The 19206-nt window shown below is 44.9% G+C and overlaps 1 protein-coding gene across 3 annotated transcripts in view; it reads left to right on the plus strand.

Moving 5' to 3' along the window:
* Nucleotides 1-19206, plus strand: part of LOC106600634 (phospholipid-transporting ATPase IA) — a 180680-nt gene that overhangs the window by 145899 nt on the left and 15575 nt on the right. For 2 of the 3 annotated variants that reach the window (XR_006769146.1, XM_014192136.2), the window contains exons 11-14: nucleotides 1242-1320; nucleotides 3651-3712; nucleotides 7981-8037; nucleotides 8364-8471. Coding sequence is in view for 2 of the 3 variants with exons in the window: in XM_014192136.2 (XP_014047611.1) it covers nucleotides 1242-1320; nucleotides 3651-3712; nucleotides 7981-8037; nucleotides 8364-8471 (306 nt within the window). In the remaining variant the exon portion in view is untranslated. Of the gene's footprint in view, nucleotides 1-1241; nucleotides 1321-3650; nucleotides 3713-7980; nucleotides 8038-8363; nucleotides 8924-19206 lie in introns of those variants that run through there. The other variant, XM_045714902.1, reaches the window with a different exon arrangement.

Consider the following 19206-nt stretch of genomic DNA (forward strand, 5'->3'; position numbering starts at 1 on the left):
AAACAATAAACATAATACGAACGTGAAAGCCATAGTGCTAAACATACTAACACAAACAATATCCCACAAAAGCAGGTGGGAACAGGGACACCTTAAGTATGATCCCCAATTAGAGACAACGATAATCAGCTGCCTCTAATTGGGAACCATACTCAATCCCAAACATAGAAATGAATCGACTAGAACACCCCCTAGTCACGCCCTGACCAACAACACCATAGAGAACCAAGGGCTCTCTATGGTCAGGGCGTGACAAATATTGAGAGACTAAACAGATATTTTCCCCCAACTCAGAATGTGCTCCTTGCTGTTTTATAAAAATCTATTTAAAACTTTTAGGAATAACAGAGCAGTGAATGGAGCAGGGTAGGGGTGCAAGGGGGCATGAATACAGACTTTTTTGGCAGGGTTGATTACACGGCCATTTCATGCTACATCACCCTTTAGTGTTGTGTTTGGTGACATCTGTGCATAATGTACATTTGAAACAGTGTTTTTGGAAAAAGGACTATTGATTTAAACATCTCATCCAAGGTCCAAACACACACCAACAACGCACACATATTGTTTCCAAGCCTGTGTGGAAACACACAACGCATATATACACACACACACACTACTGTTTTCCTACTTTTCCAGCTTCTTATTAATTACCGTAAAAACAAGTTAATCCACTTCAAACTTCTCTGTGTTTTTAGATTGATTTCTGCTTTCTGCTCTTCATTTATTTTTGTGCCATCTTAAATTCACATATGAAAGACTTTTGAAATTGCTGAAGTCTACAGTAAAGGAAAACTACCCCCCACCACAAACCATCACACTGACATAGCACACCCGACTTGCATGCTCACACACACACACACACACACACACACACACACACACACACACACACACACACACACACACACACACACACCAAACCTATACACACACACACACACACACACACACACCAAACCTACACACATCCCTGCACCCTCTCTCCTCCAGTACTGCGCCAACACACAGGAGGATATACAAAGTGTCTGTCAGCGGGGTGGCCATTCAGACGGGAGGCCCTACAAAACCGCCACTTAGCCGAGTGCTGAGCCAGGACAAAGAGCCCAGGTCAGGGGTCGCTAGGCAAGTTCAGTCAGCAACCGGGTTTCTCATGCTTTTTCTCTCCTTCTTTCACCCTGGAACCCACCAACCCACCCAACCCCCTCCCTCCTCCATCCCTCTCTCCCCCCTCGTTGCAGGTCTTCTGGGCCCATTGTCTGAATGGCCTCTTCCACTCTGTCATCCTTTTCTGGGTCCCCCTCCTAGCCTTCCAGCACGGTAAGCACCTCCCAGAGACTCTAACCCTAACCTGCCAGAGACTCATCTTTCTTTTAAGGTGTGTCCCAAATGGCACCCTATTTGCTACAGTATATGGCAGGGTTTCCCAACTGGCAGCCCGTGGACCATTTTTTTTAATTTTTTTATAAAAGAAGCAAATCAGCTCGAAGTGATTTTTGGGAAATCTGTTCCAAAGTATTCCCACGCATAATAGAGAGATATACTACTGTAAGTGATCGTATACAAATGTAAGCAAGGTTTGAAATAATTGTATTTTAGTCAAATATTACATCTGTTTGGGATTATTGCGGTCAATTTGCAGTCTAGAAATTATTTGTAATTATGTTCTGGCCCCTAACCATCCTATGAAGAAAATAATTGTCCCACAGCTGAATCTATACTAAACAAAAATATAAATGCAACAATTTCAAAGATTTTACTGAGTTACAGTTCATAGAAGGAAATCAGTCAATTTAAATAAATTCATTAGACCCTAATCAATAGATTTCATATGACTTGCATAGTCCCACCCACTTTGGAGCCTGGCCAAGCCAATCAGAATTCGTTTTTCGCCACAAAAGGGTTTTAATATACACAGAAATACTCCTCAGCACCCCACCTCCCCCTCCTCAGACAATCCCACAGGTGAAGAAGCCGGATGTGGAGGTCCTGGGCTGGCATGGTTACATGTGGTCTGCGGTTGTGAGGCCGATTGGATGTACTGCCAAATTATTTAAACAACATTGGAGGCGGCTTATGGTAGAGAAATGAACGTAAAATTATCTGGCAACAGCTCTGTTGGACATTTGTGCGTATGGAACATTTTTGGGATCTTTTATTTCAGCTCATGAATCATGGGACCAACACTTCACATGTTGCGTTTATATTTTTGTTCAGTATAGTTAATGATCCCTGGTGTATGGTGTACTGCTTTTGACCAGGTAGTGTGCTATATTGGGAATAGGGTGCTATTTGGGACTGAGGCAGGATTTCTAGTCTCTACAGGCTCTGGGTGGAGTGGGATTCAGTCAACACACATACCTTGTCTTGATTACTTTTCTTTTTACCCACTAGCCTCATGAATTATAAACATTGGCATGCTTGAACATAAAAGTGTGTGCACACGTAGGCGCACGGACACACACACACACACACACACACACACTTGTACATACACACAGACACTTTTAAGTTACACTGTTCAGCTCACACGGAGAGAATGGGGACCTCTGAGTCTATGTAGTCTTGGCTGCTGGACCCAGAGGACCACACAGGCTTGGGCCTGCTCTCCAAACAAAGCCCAGAGAGAAGCCCCTTCAGTCTGACTGACAGGTTGTCAGCAAGGCCTCAGCACACACATAGGCATGTGACTAGCAGGAAGCAAAGGGGAGCCAGACTCTCTCCCTCTCTCGTTCTTGTTTTCTCCCTCTCTCTCTCTCCCGCTCTAACACTCTCCCCAAGCACACCCATGTGTTGAATTTGGAGGAAAATGTTTTATTTACATGTACATTTTATTCACTTGGCAGGCACTCAGAAATTAGGGAGTGTTAAGGTAAATACTTCCAGTACAATCAAGGAGCTACATTATTTTAAACTGTTCAAAAGTTGACCCATTCCTTTACTGGTATTTGAGTAGCAGTTTGCTTTTATTTGAATGCTTAATTTGTCAAAGATTATTAGACTAATTCTATTTGTCAAAGATTATTAGACTAATTCTATTTGTCAAAGATTACTGGAGTAATTCTTGTTTTTGTTTCCAATAATAACCAGGAAAATTGGGTCATGTCAACCATAGTCCAGACTGCTTCCTGATTGCTCCATCAGGTTGCTCCATCAACCATATGCAATGGACATGTTTTGACACACACACACACACACACACACACACACACACACACACACACACACACACACACACACACACACAGGACGGCAACTCAACAGTGCCGTTTTACTCCAGTGTCCAGGGTTACATCCCACTGCGTGCTCTAATGGGGCATTATGCTACAGAGTACAGAGTAATGTACAGAGTACTGTACTCACAGTCTGCGGTCTTTTCTGTTTATAGTACACTGCTTTTGACCAGGGCCCATAGGGCTCTGGTCAAAAGTAGTGCACTGTATAGGGAATAGGGTGCCATTGGGATGCAGACACATTCAATGCCCTGGTTTGCTATCTGGGTTGTTTTATCCATAGCAGAGATTTCACATAATTCCCCCTGGTCTAATTGAATAATTTTTCTTAACACGGCCCTGGTCCGAATTGGGAGGAGTCGTGAAGAGGGACATGACCATACATCTAAAAGCTTTTCATGTTGATCTTTTTCACAGATACAGTCTTTGGAAACGGAAAGACCCCGTACTATCTCCTCTTAGGCAATATGGTTTATACAGTAAGTACGCATCTAAAATGGCACCTTTTTCCCTTTAAATAGTGCATTCAGAAAGTATTCAGACCCTTTGACTTTTTCCACATTTTGTACGTAACAGCCTAATTTTAAAATTGATTAAAACATATTTTTCCCCTTATCAATCTACACACAATACCCCATATTGACAAAGCAAAAACTGTTTTTTAGGAATGTTGCAAATTTATAAAAAAATTCTATAAAAATAACAATATCACATTCAGACATTTTACTCAATACTTTGTTGAAGCCCCTTTGGCAGCGATTACAGCCTCGAGTCATCTTGGGTATGACGCTACAAGCTTGGCACACTTGTATTTGCAGAGTTTCTCCCATTCTTCTCTACAGATCCTATCAAGCTCTGTCAGGTTGGATGGGGAGCGTCGCAGCACTGCAATTTTCAGGTCTCTCCAGAGATGTTCGATCGGGTTCAAGTCCAGGCTCTGGCTGGGCCACTCAAGGATATTCAGAGACTTGTCCCGAAGCCACTCCTGCATTGTCTTGGCTGTGTGCTTAGGGTCGTTGTCCTGTTGGAAGGTGAACCTTCACCCCAGTCTGAGGTCCTTTTCATCAAGGATCTCCCTGTACTTCGCTCTATTCATCTGTCCCTTGATCCTGACTAGGGTTGCACATTTTGGGGAATATTCAGAGGTGGAAACTTTCCATGGGAATTAACGGGAATATATGGGAATTAACGGAAATATATGCAAATTAATATTAATACCATTTAAATGTAGATGTTTTTTGCATTGGATATATTTGCCATATCATATGGAGACAGAAACATAAACCTTTTACCTTATCATAAGTAGACATAACTGCAAATGATTCAATCCTTCCAATAGAAAAAAAATAAAAATACTTAGTTACGAATTGAGCTTTAATTAAATGAGTTGACTCTTCACATGGGATGATTTCACTGAACATCAAAAGAAAGGGAATATTGAATAACCCCCAATGATCCATCACATATCCCAATAACGTTTTCAACATACATCTGTAAAATGATAGTCTGGAAACTAAAGCTTTGGTTGTCTTCCTCTCAGGCTTCTATGTCTTCTCCCTGGACCTCCTCAATGTCCAACTTTGAACATCAGACTCTGAGGCCCCATCTTCACTGTCACTTTCCAACCTTGTTGAGGATGGCTCGTTGTCAGGCTCAAAAAGCCTCAAATTTGCCCAATTGGCCACCAACCTTTCAAGCCTTGTATTGGTCAGCCTGTTGCGTGCTTTGGTGTGTGTTCCCAAACAAGGACCAGTTGCCCTCTGAGGCAGCTGATGTTGGTGGGATTTAGAGGATGATGGAGGCAACAGGGGAAAGAGCCTCAGATCCACAAAGTCCCTTGCACCAGGTGGCTGATGAGATATGTTGGCACGATTGCCATATTGCATCTCCATCCCAAAGCCCTTGCATGGAAGTGTACTTCGCCAGACTGCCAAGAACCTTGCCCTCATCCAGGCCAAGGTGGCTAGACACGGTAGTGATGACACCATAGGCCTTGTTGATCTCTGCACCAGACGGGATGCTCTTGCCAGCATACTTTGGGGCCAACATGTACGCTGCGGCGTGTATGGGCTTCAGGCAGAAGTCTTCACACTTTTTGATGTATTTCAGGACTGCAGTTTCCTCTGCTTGGAGCAACAGTGAAGTGGACAGGGCAGTACTGATTTCTTCTCTTACATCTGCAAGCAGAGTCTGAACATCAGACAGGATGGCATTGTCTCCCTCAATCCGTGCAATGGCTACTGCTATAGGTTTCAGGAGTTTCAGGCTGTTTACCACTCTCTCCCAAAATACATCATCCAGGAGGATCCTCTTGATAGGGCTGTCCATATCGGCAGACTGTGATATGGCCATTTCTTGGAGAGACTCCTTCCCCTCCCGGAGACTGTCAAACATGATGACAACACCACCCCAACGGGTGTTGCTGGGTAGCTTCAATGTGGTGCTCTTATTCTTCTCACTTTGCTTGGTGAGGTAGATTGCTGCTATAACTTGATGACCCTTCACATACCTAACCATTAACTTGGCTCTCTTGTAGATTGTATCCATTGTTTTCAGTGCCATGATGTCCTTGAGGAGCAGATTCAATGCATGAGCAGCACAGTCAATGGGTGTGATGTGAAGGTAGGACTCCTCCACTTTAGACCAAGCAGCATTGTCTGTCACCACTGCAAATACCTTCTGTGGTCCCAGGTCATTGATGACTGCCTTCAGCTCATCTGCAATGTAGAGACCGGTGTGTCTTGTCCCTTGTGTCTGTGCTCTTGTAGAATGCTGGTTGAGGGGTGGAGATAGTGTAGTTAATTATTCCTTGCCCACGAACATTTGACCACCCATCAGAGATGATCGCAATACAGTCTGCTTTCTCTATGATTTGCTTGACCTTCACTTGAACTCTGTTGAACTCTGCATCCAGCAAATGAGTAGATAAATAATGTCTGGTTGGAGGGGTGTATGCTGGGTGAAGAACATTCAGAAATCTCTTCCAATACACATTGCCTGTGAGCATCAGAGGTGAACCAGTTGCATACACAGTTCGAGCAAGACATTCATCAGCATTTCTCTGTCTATGTTCCTCCATTGAGTCAAAAAACTTCTGATTCCAGGAGGACCATGAGCTGTTGCTATTGATAAGGTGTCTGATTCATAATTTTCACCTCGAATAGAAGTAGAGGGACCTTTGTCAGAGGTTGCTTGTTGTGACCGCTAAGGAAACTTTATGCACTTGGCCAGATTATTCTGCATTTTTGTTGCATTCTTCACATATGATTTGGCACAGTATTTGCAAATGTACACAGCTTTTCCTTCTATATTAGCTGCAGTGAAATGCCTCCACATTTTCCTGTAAAGATTTTTTTTTTAAACAAATACAATTCCATGTACAGATGAATAGTTAAGCAGTTAGATTAAACAACTCCTTTGTAAGAAAAATGTTTTAAAATTAAACATGTTTGGAAACAGCTAAAGCTAAAACCCACATGTTAACAATTTCTGCTAGTTAGATTTTGCTACCAAGTTAGAGATGATTTAAACACACTTTGCTGTAGACTACTATTTACTAGTTAGCAAAGAACCATGTTTGTCATATAAAATATATTCACCCCACCCTGTATTGTAATCAAAACTTACCAGAAAGCATGTAGTCCTTGGCTCAGACAGTGTAGTAGTGTGGGCTCAGTAGCGTCTCATTAGTGTGCAAGATCTTGAGAATCAGCTGTACATGTGATGGAAGAGTGCACTGCACATGTGATGGAAGAATGAACTGTGCATGCAGAGGGTTACAATTCCATTGAATTGGGGACAGTTTGACCAAAATATGCCACAAGACCTAGAATTGCCTTGTGTATCCCACAAAAAAGGTTCACTGTTATAACCTAACTTTCTTGATAAATTTAAGAAAAATTCCACAAATTCCAGGGCTTAACTTCTCATGGAAAATTTCCGGAAAAATGCTGGATATTTACTGGAAAGTTTCCGACCCTTTGCAATCCTAATCCTGACTAGTATCCCAGACCCTGCCTCTGAAAAACATTCCCACAGCATGATGTTACCAACACCATGCTTCACCGTAGGGATGGTGCCAGGTTTCCTCCAGACGTGGTGCTTGGCATTCAGGCCAAAGAGATACATCTTGGTTTCATCAGACCAGAGAGTCTTGTTTCTCATGGTCTGAGAGTCCTTTAGGTGCCTTTTTTTGCAAACTCCAAGCGAGCTGTCATGTTCCTTTTGCTGAGGATTCCAGCTTCCGTCTGGCCACTCTACTATAATGGCCTGATGGGTTGAGTGCTGAAGAGATGGTTGTCCTTCTGGAAGTCTCTCCCATCTCCACAGAGGAACTGTGGAGCTCTGTCAGAGTGACCATCGGGTTCTTGGTCACCTCCCTGACCAAGGCCCTTCTTCCACGATTGCTCAGTTTGGCTGGGCGGCCAGCTCTAGGAAGAGTCTTGGTGGTTCCAAACTACCATTTAAGAACCTTGTGTTGGCCTCAGTGTCTTGCTGTGAGACTATTTATCAGTTTGTTTTGGTTTCTTTATTTGCTGACCGAAGCGTCATTACTGTGTATAAGTAAAAAAATATATATATATACATATATAGTTCTAAGCCTAAGAATACACATTCAGTTAGACATAAAATGCAATCTGTCAGTGCCTTTCCGTGTCAAACTTCTGGTGACTTTGATTTTAACTTATTCTCAATGGCGGTGAAAACGTTGGTTTAGCATTTGACTTTGTGCTTTTCTGTTTCCGAGTTTGTGGTCATCACCGTGTGCCTCAAAGCTGGCCTGGAGACCTCGTCTTGGACTATGGTAGGCTCTCTCCTCTTACTACAATATCTTGTCTATCCATCATCTTTCTCATACCACACACACCTATAACAACTGAAAAAAAGGAAGATCTTAAAAGGTCCATAAGGATATGTTCCATTCATCTGTTCCTCTTCCTCCTTCAACTCTTTGCCACCATTCACATTACATAGGCCTTCTGCCAGAACTACTAGCAGAATAACTTAGTCATTGAGTAATTACTCTGTAATAAGATGGTAAGTACACTGTATTTACTATTGTAACCCTCACCTCCCACACTTTATTTATATATGTAGACAAAAGGATGTAACATGCTCTGTCTCCTCCAGTTCAGTCACATTGCCATCTGGGGCAGCATCAGCCTGTGGGTGGTGTTCTTCGGTATCTACTCCTCTCTGTGGCCACTCATCTCTCTGGCTCCAGACATGTCTGGTGAGGTAAACACTCAACTTAAACTCCACCCTCCTTTAAACCCAGCAAAACATGTCTGATCATCTCTGCATTCACAGAACATTAGTAAGGGCTCCATTGGAAAATAAACAAACATTGTAGAAATGTTCACTGTTTTCTGGGTATGCACCCAGCAGTGATAAACCCTTCTATATGATCACATCATTCATAACTCAACGTAATGAACAGTATCTCCTATCTCATTGCTGTTACTGACTGTGGTTGGTGGGAAGGTTTCAATGTGTCTACTCCGTAACCCAAAAGTGTGCTTTTGAACGTAGGGCCAGAGTATAAGGGCACAAGGCGAGACCCATATGCAGACACAGGAGGCAGATGGTTGAGCTCTGATATTTATTATAACACAAGGGGTAGGCAAAAGGAAGGTCGGGTACAGGCAAGAGTTCATTAACCTGTTATGGCTAGGGGGCAGTATTTTCACGGCCGGATAAAAAACGTACCCGATTTAATCTGATTATTACTCCTGCCCAGAAACTAGAATATGCATACAATTATTAGCTTTGGATAGAAAACACTCCAAAGTTTCTAAAACTGTTTGAATGGTGTCTGTGAGTATAACAGAACTCATTTGGCAGGCCAAAACCTGAGAAGATTCCTTACAGGAAGTGCCCTGTCTGACCATTTCTTGCCCTTCTTGATTATCTCTATCCAATACAGGGGATCTCTGCTGTTACGTGACACTTCCTACGGCTCCCATGGGCTCTCAGAAGGCGGCAGAAAGCTGAATCGTGGCTTTGCAGGCTCTGGCTGAAAAAAAGTAGCGCGTTTGGATAGTGGCTGGTCACAGTACTGTGAGACTCAGGCTCGTGCACGAGGGGATCCCATGCTTTTATTTTCTCTCTCTTTGTATGTATACACGCTTTCCTGGTCGGAATATTATTCAATCAAGTTCATATTTATATCAAAAACCAGCTTTTTACATTAGCATGTGACGTTCAGAACTAGCATACCCCCCGCAAACTTCCGGTGAATTTACAAAAAATTTACTAAATTACTCACGATAAACGTTCACAAAAAGCATAACAATTATTTTAAGAATTATAGATACAGAACTCCTCTATGCACTCGATATGTCCGATTTTAGAATAGCTTTTCGGTGAAAGCACATTTTGCAATATTCTCAGTAGATAGCCCGGCATCACAGGGCTAGCTATTTAGACACCCAGCAAGTTTAGCACTCACCAAAGTCAGATTTACTATAAGACCTTTGGTGTTCTTCGTCAGAATGCACTCCCAGGACTTCTACTTCAATAACAAATGTTGGTTTGGTTCAAAATAATCCATTGTTATATCAAAACAGCGGCGTTTTGTTCGTGCGTTCAAGACACTATCCGAATGGTAAAGAAGGGTGACGAGCACGACGCATTTCGTGACAAAAAAATTCTAAATATTCCATTACCGTACTTCGAAGCATGTCAACCGCTGTTTAAAATCAATTTTTATGCCATTTTTCTCGTAAAAAAGCGATAATATTCCGACCGGGAATCTGCGTTTAGGTAAAAAGACGAAAGAAAATAAAGCATGGGGTCGACTCGTGCACGCGCCTAAGCCCATTGTCCTCTGATCGGCCACTTGCCAAAAGCACAAATGTGTTTCAGCCTGGGGCTGCCTCGATATCATTCAGCTTTTTCCCGCCTTCTGAGAGCCTATGGGAGCCGTAGGAAGTGTCACGTTACAGCAAAGATCCTCAGTCTTCAATAAAAAGAGCCAAGATGAACAAGAACTTGTCAGACAGGCCACTTCCTGTTCAGAATCTTCTCAGGTTTTTGCCTGCCATATGAGTTTTGTTATACTCACAGACACCATTCAAACAGTTTTAGAAACTTTAGGGTGTTTTCTATCCAAAGCCAATAATTATATGCATATTCTAGTTTCTGGGCAGTAGTAATAACCAGATTAAATCGGGTACGTTTTTTATCCGGCCGTGTAAATACTGCCCCCTACCCCCAACAGGTTAACCAGCTCTATCTGCCCCTCTCCATCACTCTTGCTCTTTGTTTTGATCTCTATTGATCTCGCTCTCGCTTGATCTCTCACTTACTCTTGCTCACTTTCTCCTTGCCCTCTCCTCTTTCTTTCCCGTCTTCTCTCTCTCTCCCTCCCTCTCTCTTTCTTTATTTCTCTCTCTCTCTCTCTCTCTCTCTCTCTCTCTCTCTCTCTCTCTCTCTCTTTTTTTTGCTTGGGAATGCCTGAGGACCATGATGATATAGACATCACTACACCACTTCTTGTTCTACAGTTTCTGCACACACTGACTCCACAATTCACCTCCTCCAAGAAGAGAGGTTCAGAAATGGCCAACTTGATAGTATTCAAAATAAAATGTTTTTCCAGGAGGTTGATTATGTGAAGTGACCTCTCCGTCTCCTTGGGCTCTGGTCAAAAGTAGTTCACTATGTAGGGAATATGGTGTCATTTGGGATGCACAACTTCACTCCCTTCCTCTTTACTCACATGTTGTTTTGGATGGAGTTATTTATATTCAAGTGCACCTGTAGAGGCTCCAACCCAGGCTGCTCATCAGGACTCACTTGCTTTGAAGCACAAGAATGCCCCTTCAGAATGGCACTGAGAAGCCAGCTCCACCTACTGTATCGCTAGATAACCCAACCTCTCTCCACTCACATGCCAGCTCAATACAGCCAAGACCACGCTAGGACCCATAGAACAGAGACTATCTGTAGTGTGTGTGTTTTGAGTGTGTGTTTTGAGTCTATATGTGTGGGTGCGCGCCAGTGCGATGTGTATTCATCCGTGCGAGTTTATCTACGCTTACTTGTGTGAGTGTGCTGTCACCAGTGCCCCTGCGATTGAAGTAGCAGGGCCGCAGATGACAGTTCTCCTCGCTATTTCTCCGCTCTGCCATATCTTTCCAAAACCACCAGGGACCCCTAGAAACTCCAGGGGTGGATTGAAACATCAGGCTCCCAGCTCCCCATGGTTTTATAGAAACCCTACAAGGTTCCTCACTATTAAACCTGTGAAAGGCTCTATGATAGAATTAGAGAGGCACTTCAGCATTGCTGTTGAGATGACTTTGTACCCCTACACTGTTTTTCCTCTGTCTCGGTGTTTTCGGAATACTTAAGGGCCGCGCATGTGTCGTAAGTTAGCCCCCTCTGTGATTAAAACCACACACACACGGATCCATTAGGAGCCCAGAACCAATGATTTATGGAAGACTAAAGCGGCTGTGGAAGGCACAGGCTAATCCATGGTGTGAGACTTTGCATTGTGTGTGTGTTATTTGAATGAGTTTAAGCGTTATAATTCAAATGGATATGGGCATACTTGTCGTGATCTAATACATGTCAAACTGACACTTTTGTCTGTCGGCTAATTTATCTCTCGCACCATTTTAATAATTATTGAGTTGCGTTGTAAATCACTATTGTACAGTTGCACCGGGATGACTTCTGTTGTGCTATACCTGTTTTTGTTAGCATTCTTTCCCTCAGTTTTTTTTCGGGATATCTCAGGGCTATTGTGAGGCGACACACAGAGCGTAAAAAGATGGACCCAACTGAGCAAGTCCAATTTTTGTTTTCCATAGTAAAAGCTTAGTGGGGTGGGGGTGGGAGTGTTAAGGAATTGTGAACTCGTCATTTGCTTTTGCGTTGCAATGACGTCGTGGGGAATTTGTAGAGTTGTGGGCCGCATCCGATCAAGGCTCCTCTCACACACTCGTGCTCTCTTTCTTTCTCCTTCTCTTGCTTTTACTCTCTTTCTCTCTGTCTTTCTTGATCCCACTCTCTCTTTTTCTCTTTCTCCCCCCTCTCTCTCTCTCTTTCTCCTTCCAGGGCATTAAGCCTCCATCTCTTTTCTCTCCCATTAAATCCTCAGGGACTGGCTTTTTCTTTCTGCGGCTATGTTTACAGCCTATCCAACAACACACTAACCCTAAGGATTTTGTTTGGGGAGGTATCATGGAGCTGGTCATGAGGGATTGGGGGTCATGTTTGGCCACAAACAAACACATCCAGCCTCAATTTGCAGTAGGATACACCTCTGAACCCTCAAATCACCCAATAGCCCTTCCCCTAGCTCCTTAGCGCCATTGCAGAACGGTCTACCCCTCTGTTCTAACTTCCATCCAAATTGTACAGTATGGTCCGGTAGAGCCAGTAGAATTTAGCCAAAGGGACATGGATGGAGGTAGACCAAATCACTCACTGGGACTGGATTTTACTTAAATAACCCTCATTTCATCGGCCCAATAAAATAGACACGCACAAAGAGTGACTGCGCCCAGGCTCCTAGTGTCTGAATATTAGCATCCAGAGGCTTTGGCTTTGGCAACAACCAGGCTCATACAGAGAAAAGGGCAGAGACTCAAATTTGACACCCTTACAGATATGACAGAAAGAGACATGGTAAGAGTGAGGTGCGTGTGCGGTGCACATGTGTGTGGAAAGTTGACTTTTCTCTATCTATGCTTTCTAAAGTCAAAAGGTCTAGGAACAGGGTGAAAGCCTTGATTGTCCACCCTTCATATTTACCATCACAATGGCAGGCATTACCCTCGTGGAGTCACACTAGCACTGTGGCCTGTCAGGCATGGTCAGCCAACTGCCGCTGCTGTGAGACCCCCTGATCAATGCATCCAGGCATAGTAATCACACTCCTCTACTCTGAGCCGATTGGATCAGTCTGTTCCTTTACCATCGCATGAAGGATGGCTTTGAAAAATCTATTTTCTTAGACTAAGACACAGTTTCAAGAATGTCAAATATGACAAACGACTGTATTGGCGTGTCCATATCATATTCAGAGTGAAACAACAGTCTTATTTGTATATATAAGTAAATTCCAAGTTTGTACAGCAAACAAATTATGAGACTTACACCTCTATACGATGTACAAAACTGAGCTCTGCAACAGAAACAAAAGCTTACTCGTCTGCTCCAAACAAGATCTTAAGCTGTGTTGAGTGGCAGACTGAATACTCTTTCACCTATGGCTATGAACGTTTCTAACTTGTTAGTGATAGACTGTGTGTGTATGCATGTGTTTGAGTGTGTGTGTCTGCATCTTTGTGTGTCTGTGTCTCCAGTGGCTGTGAGAGGTTGACAGCCTGTCAAAACACTGCAGACACCACTGTCTGCCTGCCCAGATGAGTTTATTAGTTTGTCCTAAAAATACACTCACACCCCCCTGCACTCCAACTCCCATAGGCCTCCAGGAATGAGCCATTGCTAGCATCTACCAAACACTGCTGGCTCGGCCAGGATTTAGTGTATCTGTCATCCAAATCTTTAACAGATAAACGTTTATTAAGATTAAGTTAAGCGTTGAATTTACAGATTAGCAAAGTAGTCAGTCCTTCGATGCAGTTCATAAAATTTGGAACAGTATGTTTCAGAAGTTTGTTTAAATTAGAAGCTGGTTTATTTTTCATGCTCGTTGACTTCATTTAATGTATTTAACGTGCTGAGCCTATATGCGCAGTTTATTTTCAAAATACTTTCAAGACAGTTTAAATGTGGCTATTAAAATGTGTGGATGAAAACAAAAATATGTACAGTGATGTTACGAAAAAAAAAGTCTAGGTTTCTACCCGGGACTGCCTAACTTCAAACTTGACGTGAAAATGTCTTGTTGTTTTCCCTCAACTTATGTATTTTGGTCATTGCCGGGCAACATAGATAAAACTCCATTCATTCCAATACCATTTCAAACATTAGGAAAATGCCATTTTGATTTCCAGTTATTTGGGATTTCCTCTTTCCCAGATGTTTTGTCAGACATTAAAGTCCATTTCGCTGGTAATAGCTAATTTGGGAACACCTGAACTCTTTGATATCTTTGACACTGATCTGTGTGTGTGTGTGTGTGTGTGTGTGTGTGTGTGTGTGTGTGTGTGTGTGTGTGTGTGTGTGTGTGCTGTGTGTGTGTGTGTGTGTGTGTGTGCCCTAAGGTGCCGTCCCAGGGTCCAGCTTGTTTCGTATTACAGGAAGACCATTGTCTGGGGGCCCCTGCAGTTTGTATAAGTGGCACAAGCATGTAAGGCCCAAATTGCTGATGCGAGGGGACGTGTGTTTTGCTCGTTAACATGTAATGACAGATAGTTTCAATGCAGCCGGTCCAAAGCAAACACAGCCCTGCGGAGACGACTGTATGGGACGGCCCACGGCAAGAGTATCCCTCCCTGTCTCCCCCTGACTTGCCAGACCAAATGGAACCTCCCGAGTCCTGGAGTTCCGACAAGGCCAATGCGTTTTGAGACTTTCGTCTAAACAGCAGACTGTTGTCTGACGATCTGTGTGTTTTTGATGACCAGGGAGAAGATGCTGTCTCCTAAGATGTCAGAGTTACGATATCTAGAGAGATGTAGGCCTACATCAGAGGTGGATGAAGAAGAGTTGCCTCCAAGCTTGCGTTTTCCCAATGCATATCATATCAGTCTCAATACACTCTTAGGGTTGCATCCTAAATGGCACCGTTTTCCCTATATAGTGCAATGCACTACTTGTGATCAGAGCTCTATAGGGCTCTGGTCAAAAGTAGTGCACTAAATAGAAAATATGGTTCCATCTTGGCCTTGGTTATCTCATGTATCTCATCTGTGGATTTATCTTGGCACTCTGTAGACAATGAGAGCATTTAGAATATACTGCACACAAAAACATTGGGACAGTGTTTATTATTTGAAGGTTATATAGCATAACAAATAGCTCTTTCTCTCTGTTGGCTGTCCTTACTACTGCAAGTCAACGAGCATGAAGGGCAATGGTTCCAATGATACACATACACAGCTGTAGTTGACCGACATCTTTTTATAGGTCAATGCATGGAAAGACTACCTTTAGAACTTACATCAGTGGACTTTCATGTGTAGCTGCTCTGCCCTTCTCATGTTTCTCTCGAAAATGTGATGACAAGGGTGAATAAGTGTATCCTACTGTATTTCCTCCCCTCTGGCTAGAAGTTGGCACAGATCTAGGATTAGCTACATGCTCACCTTAATCATTGGAGGGTTGAACGCAAAACTGACCTTATCTTTGTCTGAGGTCAGCTACAATACATCCTACTCCATCCCCCTCTCCACTGGTATGGTGTGTGTCTAATGCCTTTTCCTAGTCAGACATGGAGCTTTACCCAGTCAATCAATCAATCAATAAAAAAAAATTTATAAGGCCCTTTTTACATCAGCAGTTGTCACAAAGTGCTTATACAGAAACCCAGACTAAAACCCCAAAGAGCAAGCAATGCAGATGTAGAAGCATGGTGGCTAGAAAGACGGGAACCTAGGAATAAACCTAGAGTGGAACCAGGGGTGGCCAGTCCTCTTATGGCTGTGCCGGGTGGAGATTGTAAGAGTACATGGCCATTAAGGCCAGATTGTTCTTCAAGATGTTCATAGATGACCAGCAGGGTCAAATAATAATCACAGTGGTTACAGAAGGTGCAAGAGGTCAGCACCTCAGGAGTTAAAGCTTCCAAGTGGCTCATTCTTCTCCCCTGTAACTATTCCCCAGGTCATTGCTGTAAATGAGAATGTGTTCTCAGTCAACTTACCTAATAAAATAAGGGTAAAATAGAAAATGTCAGTTGGCTTTTCGAGACAGCGGGTGCTGTACCCAAGGTTCCTTCACTGATAGGGAATACTTGGAATAAGGGGTTTGGATATACTTCCCATTTGTGTCGTTTGGAATGACCTCATTAAAGAGTGTAAAGGATACGACAGTACTGACTGACTACCATAGTAAAGGACACTACAGTACTAACTAGCATAGTAAAGGACACCACAGTAACTAATTACACAAAGCTACTTCCTCAGCCCTAGGGGGTTCTAAGGATCATAGTTGAAACCAAAACAACATGAGTGTCATTTAGTCATGGTGGATTACCAACTATGGTCAAATTAGGTTGACTCATCCTTTTATTGTTTAGAAATGCCATTTTATGTAATAGAAATGCCTAAAGCAAGCTGACCCTTTTATTTTCTGCTGAGGACCTCCTTTACTGCTTCACAAACTATTTTGTTTGCAATGACCCAAGGAATGTGTTCCTGTTGTTCTGTGTGTGTGTGTGTACATGTGTGTCTCAGGTGGACATGATGTTCAGTTGGGGAGTCTTCTGGATGGGCCTGGTCTTTATCACTCTCACCTCCCTGGTCTTTGACATGACCTACAAAGTGTGAGATCCCCTCCACGCACCTCCATGTCCTGCTTTAGGACACTTTTCTAGGGAAACTTCTTAGATCACAAATAGATCACATGCAGTTTAACACATTTACATATACAGTTGAATTCGGAAATGTACCCCCCCAAAGGTGCGGACTCCGGCTGCAAAACCTGACTCTATGCGGGAGGGTCCGGGTGGGCATATAGCCTCGGTGGCGGCTCCGGTTCGGGACGTAGACCCCGCTCCGCTCGCGGATCCCTCCGCTTCTGTGGAACCGGACCGTGGATTGTCGCCGGAGGCTCCGGACCGTGGATCGTCACCGGAGGAACCGGACCGTGGATCGTCGCCGGAGGAACCGGACCGTGGATCGTCGCCGGAGGAACCGGACCGTGGATCGTCGCCGGAGGAACCGGACCGTAGATTGCCGCCTGGGACTCCGGACCGTGGATCTTCACCGGAGGCTCCGGACTGGGAACCCCCGCTGGAGGCTCCGGACTGGGAACCCCCGCTGGAGGCTCCGGACTGGGAACCCCCGCTGGAGGCTCCGGACCGGGGACCGTCGCTGGAGGCTCCGGACCGGGGAATGTCGCTGGAGGCTCCGGACCGGGGAATGTCGCTGGAGGCTCTGGACCGCAGACTGTCGCTGGAGGCTCTGGGCCGCAGACTGTCGCTGGAGGCTCTGGGCCGCAGACTGTCGCTGGAGGCTCTGGACCGCAGACTGTCGCTGGAGGCTCTGGACCGCAGACTGTCGCTGGAGGCTCTGGACCACAGACTGTCGCTGGAGGCTCTGGACCGCAGACTGTCGCTGGAGGCTCTGGACCGCAGACTGTCGCTGGAGGCTCTGGACCGCAGACTGTCGCTGGAGGCTCTGGACCGCAGACTGTCGCTGGAGGCTCTGGACCGCAGACTGTCGCTGGAGGCTCTGGACCGCAGACTGTCGCTGGAGGCTCTGGACCGCAGACCGTCGCTGGCACAGGACGTACCGGGCTGGGGAGACGCACAGGAGACCTGGAGCGTAGAGCCGGCACAGGACGTACCGGGCTGGGGAGACGCACAGGCGGCCTGGTGCGTGGAGCTGGCACAGGACGTACCAGGCTGGGGAGACGCATAGGAGGCCTGGTGCGTGGAGCTGGCACAGGACGTACCGGGCTGTGGAGGCGCACTGGAGGTCTGGAGCGTAGAGCTGGCACAACGTGTCCTGGACAGATGACAACCTTTGCACGGCAAGTGCGCGGAGCTGGCACAGGACATACCAGGCTGTGGAGGCGCACTGGAGACACGGTGCGTAGAACCGGCACACATTGTACCGGAACAATAACACGCTCCTCAAAGGGAATGCGGAGAGCTGGCACAGGACGTGCAGGGCTGGGGAGGCGTACTGGAGACCTGGTGTGTGGGGCCGGCACAGTCTTCACCAGACGGCTAGCACGCTCCTCAGGATGAGTACGGAGAGCTGACTCAGGTGGCATTAAACTGAGGACACGCTCCTTAGGGCGAATGTCGTGCCTCATGCACCAACACAACAGCCCTCTCATAACTCTCTCCTCCAATTTTCCCATCAACTCTTTAACTGTCTCTGATTCACTCCCTTCACGCCCCTCCAAGTTCACCTTCCTCTCCCAGACTGGCTCTGTTTCACACCTTGGCTCCGCCGACCACCCCGTGTGGACTGGCTCTGGTTCACACCTCGGCTCCGCTGACCAACCTGTGTGCCCCCTCCCCAATTTTTTTTGGAGGCTGCCTCTCGAGCTTCCATCGTGGCTGCGAACCCCGGTGTCGTCGTTGTTGCTCCCCGCTTCTGTCTCCTGCCATGACTTCGTCCCACGTCCAGGATGTCCTCCACTCCTGGCTTTCCTCCCAGGCCCAGGATCCCTGCTCCTCCTGAGCACTTTGCTTGGTTCGTGGGTGGTGGGATCTTCTGTTACGAATGTCATTGTAAAGATGGTCGGACCAAGATGCAGCGTGGGGTAGGTTAATCATATTTATTAATGATAACCAGCAACAAAACAAGAAAGAGAAACCAATGAAACGTACAGCCTTGTAGGGCTCAACAGCAAGAATACAAAAAACAAGATCCCACAAACAACAGGTGGGAAAAGGCTGCCTAAATATGATCCCCAATCAGAGACAACGATAGACAGCTGCCTCTGATTGGGAACCATACCAGGCCAACATAGAAATACAAAACACTTGAGTACCCACCCTAGTCACATCCTGACCTAACCAAAATAGAGAATAAAAAGGCTCTCTAAGGTCAGGGAGTGACAGTTAGGACATCTACTTTGTGCATGACACAAGTACCTTTTCCAACAATTGTTTAGTCAGATTATTTCACTTATAATTCACTGTATCAAAATTCCAGTTTACATACACTAAGTTGACTGTGCCGTTAAACAGCTTAGAAAATTCCAGAAAATTATTCAATGGCTTTAGAAGCTTCTGATAGACTAATTGACATCATTTGAGTCAATTGGAGGTGTACATGTGGATGTATTTCAAGGCCTAGCTTCAAACTCAGTGCATTTTTGCTTGACATCATGGGAAAATCAAACAAAATCAGCCAAGACCTCAGAAAAA

This window comes from Salmo salar, chromosome ssa03, assembly GCF_905237065.1.
Source record: "Salmo salar chromosome ssa03, Ssal_v3.1, whole genome shotgun sequence".
Taxonomy (NCBI): domain Eukaryota; kingdom Metazoa; phylum Chordata; class Actinopteri; order Salmoniformes; family Salmonidae; genus Salmo; species Salmo salar.